Source organism: Acanthisitta chloris, unplaced genomic scaffold (genome assembly GCF_000695815.1).
Source record: "Acanthisitta chloris isolate BGI_N310 unplaced genomic scaffold, ASM69581v1 scaffold1598, whole genome shotgun sequence".
Lineage (NCBI taxonomy): Eukaryota > Metazoa > Chordata > Aves > Passeriformes > Acanthisittidae > Acanthisitta > Acanthisitta chloris.
Window position 1 is genome coordinate 132,850 of NW_008685161.1, and position 22,231 is coordinate 155,080.

Below are 22,231 nucleotides of genomic sequence, written 5' to 3' on the forward strand. Positions count from 1 at the left end.
GGCACATACATCACCAAGCTTTCAGTCTGGTCAATACATATAGTGCAATTAGTGCAAAATGTAGAGGAAGGGTTGAAGGATGCCTGTGTAGATCACATAAACCCAGAGATTACCAGTATGGCGTTTTATTTTGATCACATTTATTCCTCCAGGTTCACTCGGGAGCACCATATTAAAATTAAAACTCTATTTAACCTATAAGTAAAAATGCAAACTATAAGATGAAGTGCTTAAACACTGTGAAAACACTTGTAATAAAGTCATAAATTACCTGTGCAATTGCAAATAAACACACCAATATGAATGAGGGACTAAAATTTTAGTGCACAGAGTTCTGCAGTTTGTAAGGTTTTATAAGGATTTTATATTGGTCATGGTAGCTCTTTACACACTGAATTATCACAATACAAAGAAACTTTCCGTCAAACTTAGAAAAGTTAGTTTGTCACAAAACAAACTTTCCATTTGAGCTGAAGTCTAGGATATGCATCAACAAAGGGGAAAAGATAATTCCCTAGACATGCAATGAATTGCTTCTTTCGCTGCTTCTTCCTGCTGTCCCAAATCTCTCCCCACTGTCAGTTCGAGTTCTGTCCACTACTTCGTGTCTTTTTAGAAGGAGCACAAATTTCACATCAATTTTTAAAGTATCTAACTACAGTACTCTATCTCCATGCACTGTGACAAGAGCAAATAAAACCCACCCCAAATTTAAAAGCAATAGTATTGACTGCAGTGAAAGTGATAACCCCAAGAAAAAGGAATTTAACAAGATAATAGGAAGATAACAGCATATTACTAGATCTAAGCTGCACTATAAAAATCAATTTATCATCACAGCAAAACAAAACAAATATCTGGTACTTGATACTCAGTGGTTTTCACAAGAATTGGGAATTGGTTTTTTTGCATTCATCTCCCTCACTCAAGGCAAAGCCGTGAACCCTCATACAGAGACACCAAGGAGTCAGATTTGCAGAGCACAAGTTGCAGTGTTGAAGTGATGGCACTTCTGAAGGGCACTGGTTGTCACTATATCTGAACTGCCACCTTGCACTGAAAACCTTACTCCAGTACATGTGATAAATGCACTTAAGACTTCATTCTTCATGTCATTTTGATATAATAATCCCAACCACATAAGCCTTGAATTTTCATATTACCTCTTCGTTTGGGGGCTAACATTGCACCCATTCCTACAGTAATTGAATAGATATGGATGCAATATGCAATCTTAGGTTTATTACTGTCTCTTTGAAGCAGCTATTAAACTGTTTTACAACTGAAAGAGAGAAGGGAGATTCATCCCATTCAGCTTCAGGTATCTTAACTGAGGTGTACAAGCTAAAAGTTTCACTGCCCTGAGCTCTTTATGACTGAACAGAACATATGTGGGCTGAATTGCAAAGCAAAAATGTCCAAAACTTATGTTGCTCTTCAGTGCCTGACTCTGTGGATTAGAAACAGTGCCTACAATCAAGATGTGTAAGACAAGGCATTATTACATTTGTACAACAATGTAGAGAAACTTCACGGTATTACCAAGAACAGAATGGAGATACTTTGACCTCATCTCAAAACAAGCCATTTGTTCCATTCATTTCATTTAATACTGCCATTCCTTACATTAAAAGAAAAACAAATATAAAATAATGCCAATTAAATACTTCATTTCAACAAAAAAAATTGTATTTTTCCCTTACAACTGTACAAGGTAAAATGCTTACTAATTCCTCCTTGTAATGGCTTAGAACACCTAAAGCTTGGAAAACATTGGTTCAACGTTTTCCATCTTCAAACAAAGAGAGACTGGAGGGCCTGGATAACTAGAAAAACCAAAACTATGGGAAAAATGTAGGGTGACTGACCACATCTTCCTCCATATGCAAAAAGACTTATAATTAGCCTGCATCCATGTCTGTTCTTACTTGTAAAGAGGAATGTCTGGCTCTTTTCCTTCTGTCCTGAGAGTCAGGCAGCACTGCTGAAGCTGAGACTTAGGATCATTCCAATCTTGATTTAAAATAAACTCCTGTAACAAGTTCACAAAGAAGCTTTTATTATTCAGAGACTGTGGTAAGAGTCTCGAATGCAATAATGTGTTAAAAGATAGTGGCAGGAAAGTAGGAACCTGACTGATCTTACCTTCAGCCGTGGAAAAAAACATACATTCATGAAAGTGTGCACATATTCCAAATCTTTATCAATGTACAGGGCAGCAATAAAGGCTGGGGGAAAAAAAAGGTACTGTCATTCATCCCAGGAGAACATTAATGGCTCGCACTTTTAGAAACAAGTATCTGTGAGTACTCTAAAGCCATATTCAATTATGTTTCAGAGCAGTGATCTGATGAGGGTATTATCCTGCATACTCAGGAAAAATCAAGTTGACCAAGAGATTAAGTGCTTTACCCAAATCCACACAGTCATTTAAAGTGCTAGAAAGAGCACTCAGCTCCTAATCTCACATTTTAACCAGCAGACCATGGAAACTTACAAATAAATCACTACTGGGTACCATAAAAAGATCTAGATATAAATCACTCCTGTTTGTGTGCTATTTTCATTTGCTTAGAGGATTTGGGAAAACCCAAGTGGTCTGAATGGCTCACAAAATACATCAAAATATACAAGATATGGATTAACTTTCTTTGCAAAATATTTATCATTTTCCACTTTGTTTGGAAAGAAGACAGAACAAACTTCCACAAATGGACTAAAAATAATTTCCACATAGCCTTCCCTCTTGTGGAAGGACCATCTTAAAACCTCCTAAAATGCAGACAAATGAACCACAGAAGTAATCACTTGCTGAAGGAGCTACTTTATCTTCCAACAGTGACAATAACATAGTAATTAAACACTGAAACTGCTGTTAAATAGCTCAACTCAGATTACAAGCTTTAACTTTTGAGACATGCTTTTGACCTGGTAAATCATGACCCCTCCATTTCTAAGCTGTCAACTTTGTGTCTGCAATTATGCCTCTTTCATGCTTTCATACAGACATCAAAAGTCTAGGCAAGTGTTCAAAAATCTAGCTTTCAGAGGTATAGGCATAATTTATTTGAAAACCTGAACATACATTTTTTATAGTGATTTGGGGGTTTTCTAATGGCTTTCTTAAACAAGCCCCAAGGAAAAGGAAGTCACTAAGTACTAAGTTGTTACAACCAAATTAACTCACATTCCAAGAGATCAGCCAAAGTCTTAGTTCGAAGAGTTACAGGTCTTTTTGTCTTGTCATTAGTGATGGCAAATTCTTGCATACCCAGCTCTTCTGCCACCTTGGCCTGTGTCCTGTTGTTCACCAAAGAACTTCTCAACAGCTGCAACAGAAAGAAGTTCCATTGAATGGTAACAAATAGCAAACTTCAAAAGGTAGGGAGAGCTGGGGAGCAAAAGTTACTTTTATCCTTGTAGCTTCTTCTCTCAGAGTTTATTGACAGTTTGTTTCAGGACACCTCAAGTGATTCATATAAACACACACTCATTCTTTCTACTGCTGATTTTTCCTTCTGTTTCAAATCTTTACACCAATCTTTAATTATTCTATGGACACATTACTTCTGTAGATATGTCTTACATTTAAAAACACTTATTTGTGAGCAATTATATATCATCTCTTCATGAGTCTTTTACTTTTTCAGTTACTCTGCAGTTTTCCAGACGATTACTATCATGAATATATCCTATTACTATATGCATATACATTTTTTCCACATGGAGCAGTCCCCAGTGTCCACCAAATAAGAAATAAATAAGTAGTAATAAAGCAAATGCACACTAAAGCAAGGCAGTCCAGTGTTTTTGAATGAGCAGATGAGGAAGTCACTCCATTCCTTTGGGCAGAAAAGAAAAAGCATAGTTGGACAGCCTGGATGTACTGTTTGCTCTACCTGAAGGCAGTGCAGCTGAGCCAATGCATCCTTGACAAGGATCTGCCTCTAACATTTTCAGTGTATGAGAATCTTAAGAACACCTTGTTCTCCAGCAGAGTTCCCCAAAACACTTAACCTTGGCTCTAGGCAGATTTCTTAGGGCTTTGCCAAAGATATAATCCCATACAGTTTAATAGAGTATTTTGGAATTTTAGGGTTTCACACATTTTTCTGAACACCTAGTGAGTTTTTTTCCTGTTTGCTTACTTTACTTTTAAAAGAAACAGCATTAATCTAAGACATTAGAGATATTATAGGTGGGAAGAACATCTCTCTTTTCCACTGCTTATGTATAATCTAGCATTGAGATGCTGCATACATATTTTTTCTCTCTTTGTCTTCCGTATTACATTTGCTCAGCTTATTAGATCCAAGTTATATGCTACCTGGCTCCAGCATGTCAGCTGAGCTTATGAAAAATCAAGATTTATTTGCTGCACTTGATACTTCATCTCTCACAACAGATAAATAAAGAACAGTATGTTCATAATTTATTTGGCAATGATGTATGAAGCAGATACGCACAACTTGATCTTCATAAACTAGGCAGACCACAGATGGGATTATTACCTGCCTCCCTAATCTCTGCTTAAACTTAATTTTCTACTTGCTCCTTTCCAAGATTATCCCCTTTCATGTTTGTAAGACAAATAAAGAATACTTTCCCCAACAGTATCCTAAGTATGATATGCAATCTACGAGACAGAAGTGCAGTGTCCCATGACGAAAATCTGTTTCTTGTAATGGTAGAAGAAGGATCTCTTTTGTTATGCTTGCAGAGTGCTTATTTTGATGGGATCTGTAATCATGATTAGTAGTATCATAAAACAAAGAGCAACATATACACTACACAGTGTATTAGAGATGAAAGAAAAATTCCAGCTATCCTTTTAGCACTGTGGTTATCAACTTGCTCTGTATTAGAATTTCTCCTCTACCAGTGTGATCTAGCAAGAAACTCCATTCCCCTTAATGATACAGAGAAGACACAGTACCTGTGCTTCTCCATCAGCTTTTTTAGAGCTAGTCTCCACTCTGGCAACACATAACATATATCACTGCAGATGATGAAACATGTGACAGATGCTCAACTGGAGCTCAACTCTAATTACAAAGCAATTTTTGTAAATTTTTCCATCTTCACACTACTACTACCAGCATACTACTACCCATGACTGTACCAAAAGAATGTACCCATAAGCCAGTACTGGAGGAGCTGTATCTTCCAACACCCAACAAAATTTCAGCTTGCCCTTCAGCACATTACTTGGTTATCTCCAAGCATGTAGATAAGGCCATGTTCTCCTTTCCTATTTTTAAATACAGTTAACTTACAGACATGTCTCCACAAGTCATCACTCCATACTGGGAAGCCATTGTATTGCCAGCCAAGTGGAATCTTCCCATCCTTGATCAAAATTGCCCTCAACACACCAGACACCATTCAGCTGATGTTTCAGTATTACTTCAAATTTAAGTATGCTCCCAGGTGACAGGAGAAAAGCTCACATATGCTGTTTCTCTTCACACATTACCAGTCCTCCTGTTTCATTTCATTTGTCCTCAAATTTAAAAACATTTTAAGACAAATTTCCATTCCTCCACATGAGCATCCCCAGAGTCCAAATTCTATTCTAGGCATTGCCTACTTCTCCATATCTTTATGTGCTTTCAGCATCCATTCCACTCTTTGCAGTTTTGCCTACAAACTTGAACCATGCAATTTGTATTTGCCAACTCACTAATCATTAAATTAAGCAACATAGAGACATTCTGACCATTTTTTCTGAATATTTACACCCATTAATAGCAACACTTCATGTCCTTCTGGCCAAACAGTTCTTGAAAGATTTATCTTGCTATAACAGCACTGATGCCTACATTCTTAGAAGTCACCTACAAAGCAAAAAACCCCACCAGGCTTTTTAACCTCTGCCTCCTGAATGGTGTAGAAGAATCCATACAAATGTAACTGAAACTTAAGAAGTGGCGAAGAAAAATTATAATTACTTTTAGTCAGAGTATTTACTTTCTTTATTGTAAACAGCTTTAGCCCAAAAGATCCAAGAATCATATTCTTGATAACACATTGCCTGCTAGAGACTTAGCACTGCCATCCCTCTATTGATCTGAGGAAACCACACTGAGCAGCTAAAAAACTACAGTGCTAATTCCTGATTTTAACTAGAAACCTTGATTCACATTCCTGATACATGTACTGCGTTTTTGTTCTTGTCAAGACTTGAAAACTATGAAAAAATTTAGGAAGTCCAAGAAAATTTCTTACTCACAAAGTCACACCTGTCCAGCTGCTATATATATGCACTGCCACACTATGCTTAAAGCACTGCAAATTGTCAAATGATCTCCAAACCAGGCTGTTCAGAGCCAAGATAAGAGGGGATGAAAGGCTACAGTAATCAACAACAGATGACTATGATGATAGCAAAATTAAATTCAAAAGCTATCACAGGAGCTCTGGATTGAAGACAACAGGAAAACCAGACTAAAATAGATTGTAAAAACTTTCTATCCAGAATCAACAGACTAGAAGTCACGAATAAAAAAATCAGTCACGTAAAAAGTCATGTGATACATCTATTTAAATAAATGGTTTAAGACACCCATCTCTAAACAAGAACAAGTCTTATCTCCCAATTTCATCACTGACATCCTTAAAATTATTGATCCATATCACAGACCGAACAGAAATTATTGCACTGAGCTTGTAAATCACCATTTCCTATTCATTGCAGTGCTCATGACTTAAAATTAACAAAGCCTTATTAAGAGCAGTGGTTGCTGAGGCTTCTTTTATTAATCAAACCCAGAATAATTCACTAGCTGTTCCCATAATTTCAGTCTCCATCCCACTCTTGCTCTTACGGAGAGCATGATTGATGGCAGTCTCACCGTTAAGTGCCCTTCATGATGATCGGGGAAATGTATGAATAAATACTCTGTGGCTACCAGCTGCATTATGGAGTCACCCAGGAATTCCATCCTCTGGTTGTGGCCTCTGAAAAATGAGACATCAATGCAGCAAAATCAATAAGCACTCAGGGAGGAAAAAACCAAAACCAGCATGCACACACAAATTAAAATAAAGAGTGATCTGAAAGTGAGCCTTGCTCATTTCCAAACACATTTAAGACAATTTTCCAGTGTTAATCAGGTGAGATGAAAACAGAGTTCATTACTGTTCTAACACCAACTTTCAGGCAGAAAGCTAATTGGGATAGTTACATATAAACAGAACTATTAGATCACAGATGTAACTGAAGGAGAAGAGCAGTGGACATCAAATTTGTAATGGGATAAGGCCTAAAAACTTCAATAGAGAAAAGGGTCTGTCCATTCACAAGGAAGAAAAGGATCAGGGTTTAAACTCAGAAAAGATCCTGGAAGGAATAATCACTGATGGCTCTGTTTGCTTGCAAACAGGACCTGGTAGCTCTGCATGAAACAGAACACAAGGGCTGCCCTTGGACCAAAGTGCATGATTTTACTTCTTTCCTCTGCCCAAATGTAACCCCAAGTATGTTTTGGTACTGTCTCAGGAGTGATATGCAAATACCAGTGATGCAGAAAGCTCAGAATAAACACTGGGATGGGTGTCCAATGTCTGCTATAGTCTTTCCTAAGGTAGAACCAGGCCAGCTTGTGAACATAGATGCTTTATTTTCTTTTGGAAAACAGATATAATGTAGTTTGCAAATAAGGCAATCTGGGATGCTCTAACAGAAGGGCCAACAGAGCTACATGAGGACTCTTGCTATGTACTCACAGAGTCAGATGGTTAAAGCCTACTGTCCTCAGAGTGAATGCACGTGCTAGAAGCCGAACGTGAGTAAAGATGACTCCAATTGCCTCCTCAAACTCCGTAAGCTTTTGAAGAACTGGAGAGGTCTCAATGAGTTGTCTGTCAGTATTGGACTCCTGCAGCTGCAAGTAGAATGAAGTGCAAATATAGTGACAAACTGACACTGTTGCAGAGCTCTTCAGAGAAAAGCAAGCCCTCTGTAAATCAAGGGCAAATAATACAGTGAACAAGTTGAACTGAGAAAACCAAGTTTCCTGTGCCTTTTGGTCTAGGAAAATTATCACTCAAAGATGTGAACTCTGATGCATTTTTACCAGTTGAGGCATTTAAACACATCACTTACATGTCTCTATATGTGGATAGCATGGGATACTTATTTTCACAAAACATGTATAACTGTATGCGTCTGCATTTTCTAACAGTATCACACTGCTTGCAACTGAGCAAGAGTAAAAAATTATTAACATAGGTCTGGCAGACTGACAGCATGCCAAGATGAGACAAAACCCAAATCAATTTCTTCCACTTTCCCTCAGTATCAAAAATCAAGAATAAACATTTTGTATATGAAATTCAAAAGGGCACAATAACACTAGAAAATTAAAATTGTCGCTCTGGGCCAGTATCTTTTCTTATCAGTTTCTTGTCTGATGTCCTTCATGTAGTGACACTGTTAAATGCCTCTGTGGAGCTGGGAAATGGCTTAAGCATTTCCTCCAGCCACTTTGGGTATCTCTTTTGTACAGTAATGCTTTAGAGTAGGAATCATCCAGAAAAGGATGCCTAAAACAGAAGTAAGAATAGTCACAGCTTTCTAAAGTGGGATTAAGATAGTTTCTGATATGTTGTCTGCCCCTTTTTTATTAATTGATTACATCAATTTGTCTTTTTTCTTAACCACTGAGCTTTCGGCTCACATTTTCATAGAACTACATACTCTGACAGCAGAATCCCACACTTGGAGTTCAGCTGCATGTGGAACTGAGACTGCTTTTTGCTTCCTCATGCACAGCCCTTTATACTTATCTACACAGAACTTCATCTGCTTTTTTACTTCATAGTTAGTCACTCTTGCATTCTCTCAATTAGACTACAGTTCTTCAGTCTGCTGTTGCCCCTGCTACCCTGAATAATTTGGTATTGTCAACCAACTGCCACCTCACTGCTCATCCTCTTCCCTAAGCTGTCGATGCGAACAGCCTGTACTTCAGAAAGGATCCCTAGGGAAGTCTGCCAGTGATCTCCATCCCTTGTAAGACGTGGTCATTGCACTCCTGTTCTCCGTTTCCCATGTTTCAGCCATTCCTTTAAATCTTGTAAGGACTGACAGTATCCACTGGGGTTGCTTTTCTTTTTTTTATTGCTTTTTTTAAAAGCCTTTCCTGAGTGTCTTTCTAACAGCCTCTCAGGAAACTCAGCAGACAGTATCATCTGCTTTATCACATGCTTTTTTGTCTCTTCTAAAATCTCCTATTCATTTGTGAGGCAAGACTGTCTTTACATGTTGACTCTTTCTAAAGAGACCATATTTATCCAAGTGACCACTAATTATTTTTTCATCACCATTTCTACAGACTTGGCTACTGCCAAATAACAGTTACAGACCTTCAGTTCTGTGTAAGAAAAAAAAGCTCTGGGTAAGATAATCAGAATCTCATTTGGCATATTGTTACACTGACTTTTAATAATTTTTAAAATGACATTTTTCAAGCTAGCTGTGCCCAAAGGCCAACCTGAGCAGCCTGTGTTTCACCTGCTGGCAAAACCTAGAGTATGATTTTTTGGACATGGAAGAAAATAAATTTTCATCTCACAGGTTAAGGTAGTTGCAAGAAATTATAGGCTGCATATACTGACTGTCTCCAATCTCTAAGCTGAGTCTAAGCCTTCTTTGCGAAAGCAGAGACAAAAAGGTTAAAAAAAATTAAGAAAAAAGAAAGAAATTCAGAATAAGAAGAATCTTCTCGGGGGCTTGTGCCACCATGCAGGATAGCTGGTGCTGAATTTCAGAAGTTTATCTTCCCATAAAGAAGATAGGAGTCTTTTCTATTTATACTCAGAGAGATGTGGTGGTAAAAATTCCTCATGTGCACTGATTTGTTGCTGAAGACTTTGGCTATGTACCCACTGCTGTTCTTGCAGCATCCCTGCACACTCCTGTTTGCTGTGAAGACAAGGAGCTACAGTGAAGAGAGGCTCTGCAACATGCTCTAGGTTTGCCCCAGGATTCAGTCAAGAAGAATGGACTGGGAAACCATTCTCCCAAATTCCAGTCTCACAAACTGACAGCTTGTGTACTTGTATCCTTCAATACATGGAGGATAATTTAGCCTTCAGTCACCTTCATAATTTTAGTGCTTAAGCTACTGGAATCACCAAAACAACCATGCTATCATTGTGTACTCACATACATACAATAAAAATCAAATCAGAATCAAATCAAAACCCTTGCATTATTTAATTAATGTGCCTTTCTATTAGGGTTTCAGTCCTAATTTCAAGTGAAGAAAATATGTAGATAGACTGGTTTTGCACCCTTTTCCCCCAACTTAGAGTAGATGAACAAGAAACTGCCAAAACGTTACCTCTCTCTAGATTTATTGTATAAGCACAGTTATATAACAAACATGAGCCAAGGAAAGGTGAATGATTAATCCTCAGAGAAGGCAAATATATATATATGTTCCATTGGCTACTTTTTAGAACAATTTCTGAGATGTCATTACAATGGAAACCTATGGAAAAACATCCTTGAAAATAAAACAGAGCTATGAAATTTATTAGAGAATGCGATGCACTTACTTGGAGTGGGTGTAGTGGATAATTAAGCCATACATCCCGCAGGTCCTGCAAACATTGAGAGATGCCTTTAATGCTCAAGGGAGCCATTTAACAAATTCCACAGTACTAAATAAAATGTCATTACTTGAAATACTGAACTATTTCAGATGCTGACTCTGCTTATTGCAAATTCAATAGTGCTGGCAAACTAATTTTTAAAATCGTGTATTTGCTGTTCAAACTGCCCGTAGTTCTCCCAATTAGCTTGTGTCAAAGAGGTGGAAAAATCCTTGAACCAAATAAAAAGTGGTTAAAGGAAGAAAAAGATTTGTTTAAGCCTCAGGACCAACTTTATTTGCAAGTACTCCTCAGTAGCAAGTTTGACTTCACCAAAGGCAAGGACTGAAAAAACCCACTTATTTTCTTCTATTTCATATAGGCTTCCTTCACTACAGACACTGAGCAGCAAATAAACACCGACTTACAATAGGCTTCAAAATACTTTTATTTCTAATAAGCTTTGTCACTTCACAGACTCAGAGGAAGGAAAGTACTGTATAATTCATTCCCTCCCCACTGCCGCATGTGTTGTCCCAGCAGTACGTATCTTCCTTAGCCGTTACACAGGATAGATTCCAGCTATCAGTGATCTAAGATACAGTATGCAAGAATGGATCAGACTAATTATGCAATTGGGGAAACACTGGATGAAACACCCTCCATTGCTTTCCCAAACATGTTTAAAGTTTTTAGGGGTGAGAAGACACCTGATGAAACAGGAATAGTTGCTTCCCTACCTAAGCCAACCCAACCTACAGCACACCTGAGGAAACACTATCTTTTTTTTTTTTTTTGCCTGAACCAGTACAGTTTACTGTCCTAAACACATTATGCTATATTCAATTTCCAGGAACTATGTACAACAGATGCAATATCACTGTTCATTTGTGATCCTCAAGCAAAACAATGGACAAGAAATCAAATCACATAATTACATAAATACCTTTTCATTGAAGAGCAAACGTCCAAATAATTGTTTTGCTTCTTCTAGGCTCCCCTCTAGATAAACAGCTCCTACATGAGGGGACCAATATGTCAAATGTCAATAATGCATTAGTACTTCGAAAATTACTAAGCATAGGAAACTCAAAGATATTTGCCTTCTTCATCTCCAATACATTTATTTTTTAGAAGTACGCTTTCTGTAGCAAAACCTATTTTTGGAGAAGTTTAAAGCATGTTAAATGCCAACATAAATCAATGGTCATAAAGTGAATAGAAAAACCTGAAATAATTATATCAGTGACAGAAAATGATACATCCAAACAAAGTTTAAACAAACTTACTTAGAGGCAATACATTTCTAAAAGTATTTTCCAATAATCAGCTAACTCTACCTTATATGTAAATAAGGAAACTCATGAAATACATTTCAATAGCTAGTAAATAATTGCCACTTATTCGGGACTTCCAACAACACTATATTCTGCATATAAACGATGTGTCAAGACTATTCAGTCTTCCCAGTCCCACAATAATGCATTGGTTGAACTGGAAACTACACCTCTGCATCTCTCAGTTGCAGGAGACTATGGTATTTTTTTTATTTTCTTTTTATCAAAACTTCACATATAGCCCTCACTAGCCCTTTCCACATGACCCTCGCTAACAAGCTCTGCAAACCTTGTGCTAGCACACAATATTTTGTACTCTTTACACTCTGTATCTGCACAGGCACTTCATGAAGTCAGTATCAACATTTTATCCTTTCAGAAGCCCTCCTCTTTACAGGAGGGCTTCTGAAAATCTCAAACTAGTTCTTGTAAGCTCATCTGCATAAAAGCAAATAGAATACACACTATCTCAAGAACACAGAGAAAGGGAGTCCATGTTCCCACACACAGGAAGAACACAATTAGCCTTGCTGTGCCTTTCTCTCCCTCTTTCCTTTTAATTCCTTACTAGGTCAACTACTTTCCTTGCACATTCTGGAGAACAGTTTAGGGGTTTATAAGACAACCTTGCAGAGCTGTATTATGAGAGCACAGAATTTCAAACACATCCTAGGCAGCTTGCCTATAACTTTTGGTCTATATTTTGTAAAAGACTCTCAAGTAGGATCTTCAGACCCCACATATACTTTTGCAGCTTCTTAACAAGCTCCCAGATTTTAGCTATGGCCCTGACAAAATCTTATTGCTCAATTAACTTTCTGAACAACTTTGGATTGACGGTTAAACAGCAAGCCTGTTCTCTCAGCAAATCTCAGTGCTTGCCAAATAGTTCTCATCATTACATCCTAGACAAGCTGAAGTCTATGAGCAAAGCCACAGATATATATCTAGTGTTCCTCTTCTGTTTAGTTTTTATTTTTAAATTAAAGATCAAAGCATTCATGGAAAGCAAAATAGAGTTAAAAAGAAATCTCTTATTTCTTGATAAGAGGAAATGCAATCTGGCCCAAGGCAGAATGCACAGAACTGTTGACATCTAAGCCAACTGTGATCTATTTTTCAAAGCAGGACAAAATGCTTTAGGAGCTTGTGTAGTATGTAAAGGCCTGGGTCAGGACTAAACCATTCCCATAGTTAATATCCTGTACGGTACATTTGGATGAAGTCAAACCAGTGGACTTCAGCTTGCTTTGTTTACTCAAACAAGGAAAGGTTTATAAAAATACACTATTTAAAATAGAGTTTGTGTAGATGCAACTGATGAGATTACTGCCTTACTGCTTGTTTATTTGGCAACTGTGGTCAGGTCCTGATTTCTTTTCCAACATCAATCTAGCATCAGTCACTAATCAGCATCTTAGTGCCCAAAAGCCATTTTGACACAACTCTCCTTCACCCTCAACTACAGGGTTTTGGTAATTTTATTACTCCTGCCATGGCATACTGCCATGCTTTTTACTTGTAAGGAAAAGGCAAAGATGAAAAAATATTTACTTGGCAAATGTCACGTTTAATTCACAGAAGGCTAGCAGGGCACAGAGGTAGTAGGCTGGTGACTTGTCTGGGAGTGTCTGGAGCATTCAGAAAGCATGCTGCAGTTTAAAATTCAGGGCTGAGGTTGTGGGTCTGTTCAAGTACTATTGGAAGCAGTGAACCTGCCCTTTTCCCGACAGACCACGGTGACTGAATTGCTCCCCCCAGACAGGGAGCAGGTGGCAGGCCACAGCTGCACATGAGAGTTGGAGTTCTGCTGTGATGGATAGAAGTGCTGTGCCATAACGGTGTGAAACAGTTGCATCTCTAGTGTGTGGGAGGCAGGACACGGAAGATGAGGTTTTTCTTTACAATACTGCACACTATGTTATACACGTGGCACACGTGAGGGAGATGGGAAGAGAAAAAAATGTAAGAAGCTTTACTGTCATCTAAATCATACTAACACTACTCAACAGACCCACATCTCCATCACAGTCAACACGGCATGTAGACATATATAAAACATAACAGTCTGCACGCACAAATAGAAACACTTTACCTATTAGGGCTTCAAAGCAGTTGGCCATGGCATGGCGGAGGTCTGATTCCCTGCAAAGGTCTGGTCCATGAGCATAAAGCATAAATCGTTCTAGTTCCAGCTTCTGCAGAATATGTGGAAAGAGTTAAAACCAGTTTTAGAAGTACAAGGGTACCAATCTAGTCACTAGAGTTCAGTTACACTGCTATCATGCAGCAACTAGGTTTGAAAGAACCACGAAGATTTTCTCCATAATTTCAGTTCAGACACAGGCTAAAATTAGAAAACTTCCTATTTGTTTAAAAGAGGTAAGCAACTACAGTGTGATACCATGGAAAAACTAGGTATTATCAAACCAAACTGTCAAAGGAATCCAGATCACAACATGTTGCTAGAATGTCTTAGGAATGAGTTCAAGAGAAGGGCTGAGGGCGTAACAGAAAAATAGCCTGATACCATCTGGATGCAATGTGCCGTGTTTCTTGCTGATAGTTTGCCCTCACATGATTAGCCCTCAGAAATGCCAAAGGGACATTCAAAAGGAGGGGAGTTAACACGGAGGAAAAGATTTTGTCTACAAGAAGTTAGAGTAGAACAGTGAGGAACAGGAACTCTGGTAGACACAATCCATTGAACAGCTGGCTTTTTCCTCTTCGACCATCAACAGGTGGTAGTAACAAGAACCTCTGGGCACTGCAAGCAGAAGGTTGATATTTTAATCTGCAGTGCCATCTAGCTTCCTTCTTCCTTTCAAATGTGCATCATTAACATTCATCTATCACCTGCACCATACTTCTGCTTGCCACTCAGAACTGCAGGTAGTGAGTCAGATATCTTATATAATATATGATAATTCTGCTATAGAAATGCAGGCAAGAGCTACTAGATTCTCTTTAAATATTCATCTTTTATGACACAAAACCATTTGGGGATTTTAAAAGAAGAGATTTGCGCCTCTTGCAAAGTTTGTATGAGAATAGGTTCTTCTGAACCGGGTCTTAGTTTCTACTGATTAATTTCTCATTAATTTCTCATTAATTTCTCATTCTCCTGGAGTATATTTAGGAGGTAAAGCTAGGAATTAAGTTGTTTGAGGCTCATGGTTTGGATGTGTTTCAATTGGAAAAAAGGAGTTTTCCATTTTCAGTGAATGACAGCCTATTCACTGCTCCAGAACACATGGAATTACCACTTACGATGTTCCATCACACTTTATAATGCATGGTGAGCACTCAGAGCCAACATAAGAGTAGAATATTAATTGGCTTACGTGAAACTTAAACTTCTTTTATCACTTGTTCGTGCTGACAGGTGGTGTTTGTGTGTTGGTGTGTCTCCCCCACCACTGATGGCTTACATCTATTCTCAGATTTTTGCATTCAGATTTTTGCCTATGGTTTTGCTTCTCACTTTCTGAACACGCGACATTTCAGATTATTTTTAAAATTTATGCTATGATGTCCCTTAAAAGCTACAGAAAATTCATCGTTTGTTCCTCAATTAAAATAGTATTCCATAAGTTCAAGAGAAGTTGAGGAGCTGAGAACTATATTGAGTAAGTAAACTGAAGGCAACATGACACTGCAGGGCTAATTAAAGGGGATGAAACTAGGAACATCATATAAAACACGAGAGGAACCAAGAGTAACTTGGAAATTTACATATATCTAATATTTACAGTTGTATCTAATATAAATACAGTTAAAAATTCTGCAATACAAAATATCAACAGTGATCAATACATGATAAACAGACTTTAAGAACATATGAGCTTTCCTGACACACGCTTAAAAATAGTGTCAGGAATTCAGACATCGGGCAGTTCAATACCATATTTGTACACAAAATCCTGATTTTAAACATTTCGATCAATTCATGCATACCTAAATCTCTAAAGAAAACTTAGGAGGAAAATGATTCTGTTCAGCCTCTACCCTATGCCTCTCCTAAGAGCAGTGCAAAATAATGACATCTTAGAAATCATGGAGTTTTTTTACCAAAATCTCAAGATTGGATATGCTTAAGCTACTGTGTGATTACAGACATGGAAGATTAAAACAGCAACTTGAAAACTATCAGCAGTACTCAGTGGACATGGGTGTGCACATGTGTAGCTTAATCAATTACATCAGAAGCCTCCGACATTTTTTTTTTAAAAAAAAGCTAACAAAATCAAGAATGAATAATAACTTACCTATGAATAGAGAGTTAATTGACTTTCTATATCATAGTACCATGCCTCAGTATCATACAGAAATATAAAAAGCTGTCATTCATAGAATAAAATGAAATAAAATTATGAGGCTCATGAATTTTTCCCAAGAGACAATGAAACTTTTCTCTAAAATACTCTCACATATTCTTTGACAGTTCACATTGAACCTGGAAATGACTGCGCAGTTTACCGAGCAGATAAAATGATTACTTTCCTCCTTTTTCTTTACCACCTGCTGCCACATTCTCCCTACATATTCTATCAGAAAATCCTCTTATGAACAACCAGTTTGTTTCTTTTCCTTCACTGAATTTCTACTACCAGCTTCATTACCTATGCCAATTAATGGTAGAGACTTAGCTTCAACATAAGTATCTTAAAACTTTATCCTTCTGCCTGTAAAAATTAGTATTCCTAAAATCATGATTCCAAGAAAACACTACGGCCTACTTTAAAATCTACTTTCAAACTGAAAAGAGTGTCCATATCCCAAATCTTGCACGCAAAACACAGCACAGAAACGGATGTTCAAAGCAGGCAGACCCCTCAAGAAGCAGTCTACATGCTAACAGTATTCTACTACAGGTGTTGAATACAGATGAAACTCTACCTTAGCCAGCATGGCCAGGTGTTGGTTCTGTACAATGGCAGTGCGGTACGTAGCTAATCCTCCTTCCTCCAGAGTGGGAAACAGGTAGTATAAGTGGACACTAGCAAAACAAAAAACAAATCAGATGCTGTCAGCATTTGGTTAAAGAAGAACCACATACACCTCTAGAGAACTGTGCCTTTCCCTCAGATTCCAGTTGGTAACACAGGTCCCTTCCAATGGTGGAAAGTCAGCTTGAAGTAAGGTGAAGAAACAAACACTAAAACAACACTCAAACCTATCTGACAGGATAGCAGTGGCAGCAGGGGAGGAAGACTGCTGTTTCTCTACTGGGCAGCACATAATCTCTAAATGCCTGCCACAATCTGCAGTTCCCTCCCCTCAGGTTTCCATCTGTCAGCAGCAGTGGGTTCAGCAAGGTTGACACCAAGAGGATCCTGAGGAATAAAGCATAAGGGAACCCCCAGCCTTGAGAAACTCCTCACACTGCAGGTATGCATTGCTTTCAGGTGATGCTGCTGATTCAGGCTGTTTATACAAGTTTCTTACACTACTTTAACAGATGCTAATGTAGACAAAGAATAGAACTCAACAACTTGTATCTATCAAATGTGTGAGGTCATTAAATACCACAGAAAAAAAGAAAAGTGCAAAAATCACAGTCTTTCTACAGCCTTTAACGGTATTTGTCATCATGCAAGTAAGATACTTCATAAAACAGAAACAAGTAATTCAGTGATCCAATCAAGATCTAAGTAATGAATAAATTATTCCGAATACTTTCATATATAACTATCTAACCCATGTCAAAAAAAAGGTAATACATAGAGGGTTTACAAGATCCCATAATTAAGGCAGTGTATGGCAATAATTATTAAAATGTTCTATTAACCCAGTACACAGGAAGAAAAGTGCAGATGGATGCAAGATTATTTAAGGACAAAAACTGCTATAAAATTTAGAGGCAATCTCATCAAGAATCATAATTCAAAAAGCAGACACCTGAAGTGAAGAGAGGTAGAAGAAAAAAAAAAATCAGACTTAAATAGGTGCTTACATGCTCTGCTGAACAAAAATGGAGCTCATTTTTTTTTCTGAATAGAGACAAAAGTTAGCTCAGAAAGTGAACTGAGGGTTGATGAACAATGACAGTGAAAAATGCAAGACATTTTAATCAGCAAGTCTTTCATCTTATCAGCCTGTACAGTTGTATGAGACAAAAGGCCATGGGTTTTAAGGGCAGTCAAGACCATTACAGACTAATAGTTTATAATATCACATAGCTAATGGCTGGTAGAGAATAGACCTATAAAAGCAGTTTTGTTGTTCATATAACAAACACTTTAGAGAAGCTTTATAGTAAACAAGACTACTCCTCTGCTAAAAACAGTAGAAATAAGCAGCTGAAAATGTAATCTTTATTTTGTGCAAACTACCTCTACTACTCAGGTAAGAGAGGCCAATGGAGATAACTGATAATATCCCTGCACTGTTGACTGATTTCAGAATACTAATACCAGGACTGGAGCAAATTTTGCTGAACCATAAGGGGTTTTTTATTACTTCTAAATAAATTACATTTGTGCTCAACTATTTTATTTATATACAGATGCTATGGAACCTACAGCTCTAATAACTGGAACTACAAGAACTGGAACACATTCAGTATCACCAATACATGCCTCACCCTTGCAACTACAGAAAAAGAACCCCTGGAAACAAAATGCATGCTAAGAAAAATATTCTTCCTTTATAAAAGGGTACAAAGTTCAAATAGTCACTAGCTAAAAAATCTCTAACCCACATCAACTTAAAACTGCACCCCATGAAGCAGAAACTCTAGCTTTTTATTTTGTAATCTGTCCTGCTTTATCATCAGCATTGAAGGAATTTTCAAGAGTTGTGTGCAGATGTGCAGGTGTAAATATCAGGCAGGACTGCAAACATACACAGTCATAAAACAGACACTGAAAAGCTTAATAAGCCCAACAGTATGACAATAACATAGAAAGGTGAGAACTGTTGAAGAATTCCCCATTTACCTCGTTAAGAACTCCACCACAGCATCTCCCAGAAATTCTAAACGTTCATTGTGGTTAATCCTGAAAAAGACATTTTAAGGTTTACTATCAGCTAAGTAAAATATGCCAGTTATTTACACAATAGAATTAAAATAGAACAAATCACAGTCATGACAGTCATTCTTGAGGCCTCCCCCACTCTCTGGGTTATAATCCTTTCCAAAACAGAGTAACAACTACATGAATCGTGAAACTCAGGACTAACACCACCACTTTTGAAATTTCTGTATGTTCCATTCTGAGCTATTGTCAGAGCTCTGCACATGGAGAAACAGTACTGCTGAGTGCCACTGAGGCTGGGTTTCTTTGTCCATCAGCAGGTATCAGGTGATTGAAACAAACAGCCTCTGCTCAGCCTTGTGCATGCAAGTAGGGAGCTGTACCTAATTAACGCCAGCACCTGCAGGGCAAGATGACTGTGCAAAAGATCCTTGGTATGGCAGAGCTACAAGGGAGTAAGTATTTTCATTTCTCACAGGACCTTCAAATGCCTTGTTTTCTGTAACTTCCTTTGAGCTCAAAAGAAAAAATGGCTGTACAAGAAGATGCATTCAAAGATGCCATTGAGTGAGTAGAACCTTTTATTTCCCGTGTTTTCCTTTTCTTCTATCACCGCTCCTGATTTGCCTTTGTTTTGCATGAAGTTTCATTTCCTTCAAGCTCTCTGCCTGCTTATATAACAAAGGACTAACAGGACACAGCAGCTGAAAAAGAATGTGAGTTTGTCTTGGAATATATACAAATGTCTGCTCTATACATACAAGCCTGTAAGCACCACTTTCCACTTCACACGACTGTAACAGAATCAAGGCCATTGCCACAGGATTTTTAAATTTTTTTTAACATAGAAGATCCTTCTCAAGTGTTTGGCAGCTTTTATTGCAATTTGCACTCCCCCAACAATTATATAGTTAGTGCAATTTCTGAAATAGCAGGCCTTTGTTATGGGCTGAAAGAATTCAAGTACCTCTGCTGTGTAAAACAATAACGTTGTGTGCAAATCTACAACTCAGCTCTGTGTAGCAACATAGCAGGAAACGTAGATCTCAGAAGTGGCACTTTATATTTGTGTGTTATTTTGGAAAAACTAATGCAATTCAGCCTTATCTCATGCTATCGTTAGAGGGCTGAAATAAGCCTGAAAACAAGAGGGCATAGTCTAGCTGAAACAGCATTTGAAGAACAATACAGTAACTTAAAGCAGAATTCAACTTCTATTCCCAAGCTTCCAGTGACTCTTAAAATGTCCAGTTACAGCACTAGTTAATGAAAATACACTGACATCTAGTTCATGTATTTAGTAGATTTCACATGCAACTGTTTCTTGTATTAGCCCTGTGAGCTTTGTTTATTCAACTAGCTAAATGTGGTGTCTGTGGCTTTAAACCACATCTTAAACACCATTTATTTGCACAGAATTCTTAGTGGTCATTTAAGGATTATTACATTACAACATTCATGTTTTTTGCATCCGTCTTTAAATTGGACCAGTAAATCAGCAAAGCCTGTGTTCAATATCGCACTCATGTTAACAAGGTGCCATGCCACAAAGGTACTACTATGAGAAAACATGATGGAGAATCCAATTTATAGCAATGATAGCAACAACAAATCTTATTTTTTATTCTGCAGAAAGCAAAAAAAGTAGCCTTTTAGTCCTCCTTGTTTCAGGGATCAACAAAAATGAAAAAATCATCTGTTAAAACCTTCCTCAGGAGTTTTCTGCAGGCATGACCAAACATTTACTATGTCACTGCTAATGGAGGTTCAGCACGTCTTCATAATATAAAAGTCAATTCAAAATGACTTTTCATTTCAGCTATTTGCCAGAGCTGTTGCTGACAGTAAGTTGGTTGTTTCTATTAAACATCTCCCTCTGCAACAGCTTCCCTACTTGCAAACAACTATTTTCATTACCTGGAAGGAGCTGGATCATCCTGTCCCAAACGGGACATAATATTTATCAGGGTGTTTATCCCTAGAAATATAAACAAAACACTATTAAATAAACAGCCACTATTCAGTTGGAATGCACATAGAAAATAATTACTCAAAATGTTACTTTGTAATTGCTGTACACAAGATCATCCTGTTATTCACAGGGTTTATTACAGCAAGTATAATCCTTTCAGATGCTCTCTGCCTAACTGACCACACTCCCATTACAACACTGAATGCAAAAATACAATAGAGAGCCAGATAAAAATACCACCTTTGCATGAAAAAGACATTCCAAACATTACATAAACAATAAACAATTTAATTCATTACAACTGAATATACTTTCAAGGGGTAAGGAATATTCTGCAGCAGACAGACCACAAATGTTCACATTAAGATGACATTTTTACCAAATATCCTCCTGTTTGCTCACCATGTTGAGCAACAAATTAAGAAAACAATACTTGCCAAAAGTCAAATAAAATACCTCCTTCCATTTATTACCCTTGCTTTTTCTCAGTTCTTCACTTGATTAATTTGCAAAATCCAGTCTTTTAGAAAGATCTCACCACTGAAATCCTCCACTGAAGGGGTCTCTCAAAAGAACAATGGCCAACAAAATGATAATGGTTTTCTTACAGATTAAGTGTGAAGTAAGTGAAAAATGTTAGTGGTGTAACAGCATACCTTTTTTCCTCATGTGTATATGGTGAACTTTCCTATCTCCATACTTAGGCTGTCGAATTCCACAGTTGGATAAGGAATTTCTGGCATGATCCGGATTCATTCCGAAGTTTAAGTGATGGCTTGGATGAGTCATGGCAAGCTACAATGTAACAAATACAGGATAAAATAACATCTTAGATGTATTTTTGGAAAGGAAAGAAAAACATTATCTTACACTGGTAGCTACTAATTGTTGTTTTTCAGTTTGAAGAAAGGTTATAAAGTGATGTTGTCAGTCAGTAGCTTGGTTCCAGCAATTTAAATGTAGAATGAACTATTTCAGTTGTCAGAAAGAAGAAACATTTATGCCCAATCATCAGTTTTACTAATTAACTTTCAACATCTTTTTTTCTATAAAGAAAAATTAGTTTAGAAGAGAAAAAGCATGAACTGTAAATTTGCCCTAAGACTTTTGCTTACCAGTTTTGCTGACCTGATTTCAATACATTTGATTAAACATATATTCACTCTAACACTGAAGTATATTCAAATTAAAAATATGAGAAAATAATAAAGCTCCTCAACCACCCACATTTATGTTATTTAAATATCTATAAAACTTTCCTAGTTAAAAATAAACCCAACAAACAAATCCAACAACAGACAAGTATGTTATCCTGGCACAATTATTCACAGAACTCTTTC

The 22,231-nt window shown here is 37.4% G+C and overlaps 1 protein-coding gene across 1 annotated transcript in view; it reads right to left on the reverse strand.

Annotated features, from left to right (window-relative positions):
- The window catches only part of DROSHA (drosha, ribonuclease type III), a 67,025-nt gene that overhangs the window by 4,401 nt on the left and 40,393 nt on the right, over positions 1–22,231 (reverse strand). Inside the window, exons 17-28 of the mRNA XM_009079616.1 lie at positions 21,548–21,686; positions 20,837–20,897; positions 18,881–18,940; positions 16,839–16,938; positions 14,035–14,137; positions 11,549–11,619; positions 10,567–10,611; positions 7,729–7,886; positions 6,855–6,960; positions 3,188–3,329; positions 2,146–2,228; positions 1,929–2,032 (exon numbers count right to left, since the gene is read on the reverse strand). Coding sequence (XP_009077864.1) covers positions 1,929–2,032; positions 2,146–2,228; positions 3,188–3,329; positions 6,855–6,960; positions 7,729–7,886; positions 10,567–10,611; positions 11,549–11,619; positions 14,035–14,137; positions 16,839–16,938; positions 18,881–18,940; positions 20,837–20,897; positions 21,548–21,686 — 1,172 coding nt within the window. The remainder of the gene's footprint in view (positions 1–1,928; positions 2,033–2,145; positions 2,229–3,187; positions 3,330–6,854; positions 6,961–7,728; positions 7,887–10,566; positions 10,612–11,548; positions 11,620–14,034; positions 14,138–16,838; positions 16,939–18,880; positions 18,941–20,836; positions 20,898–21,547; positions 21,687–22,231) is intronic.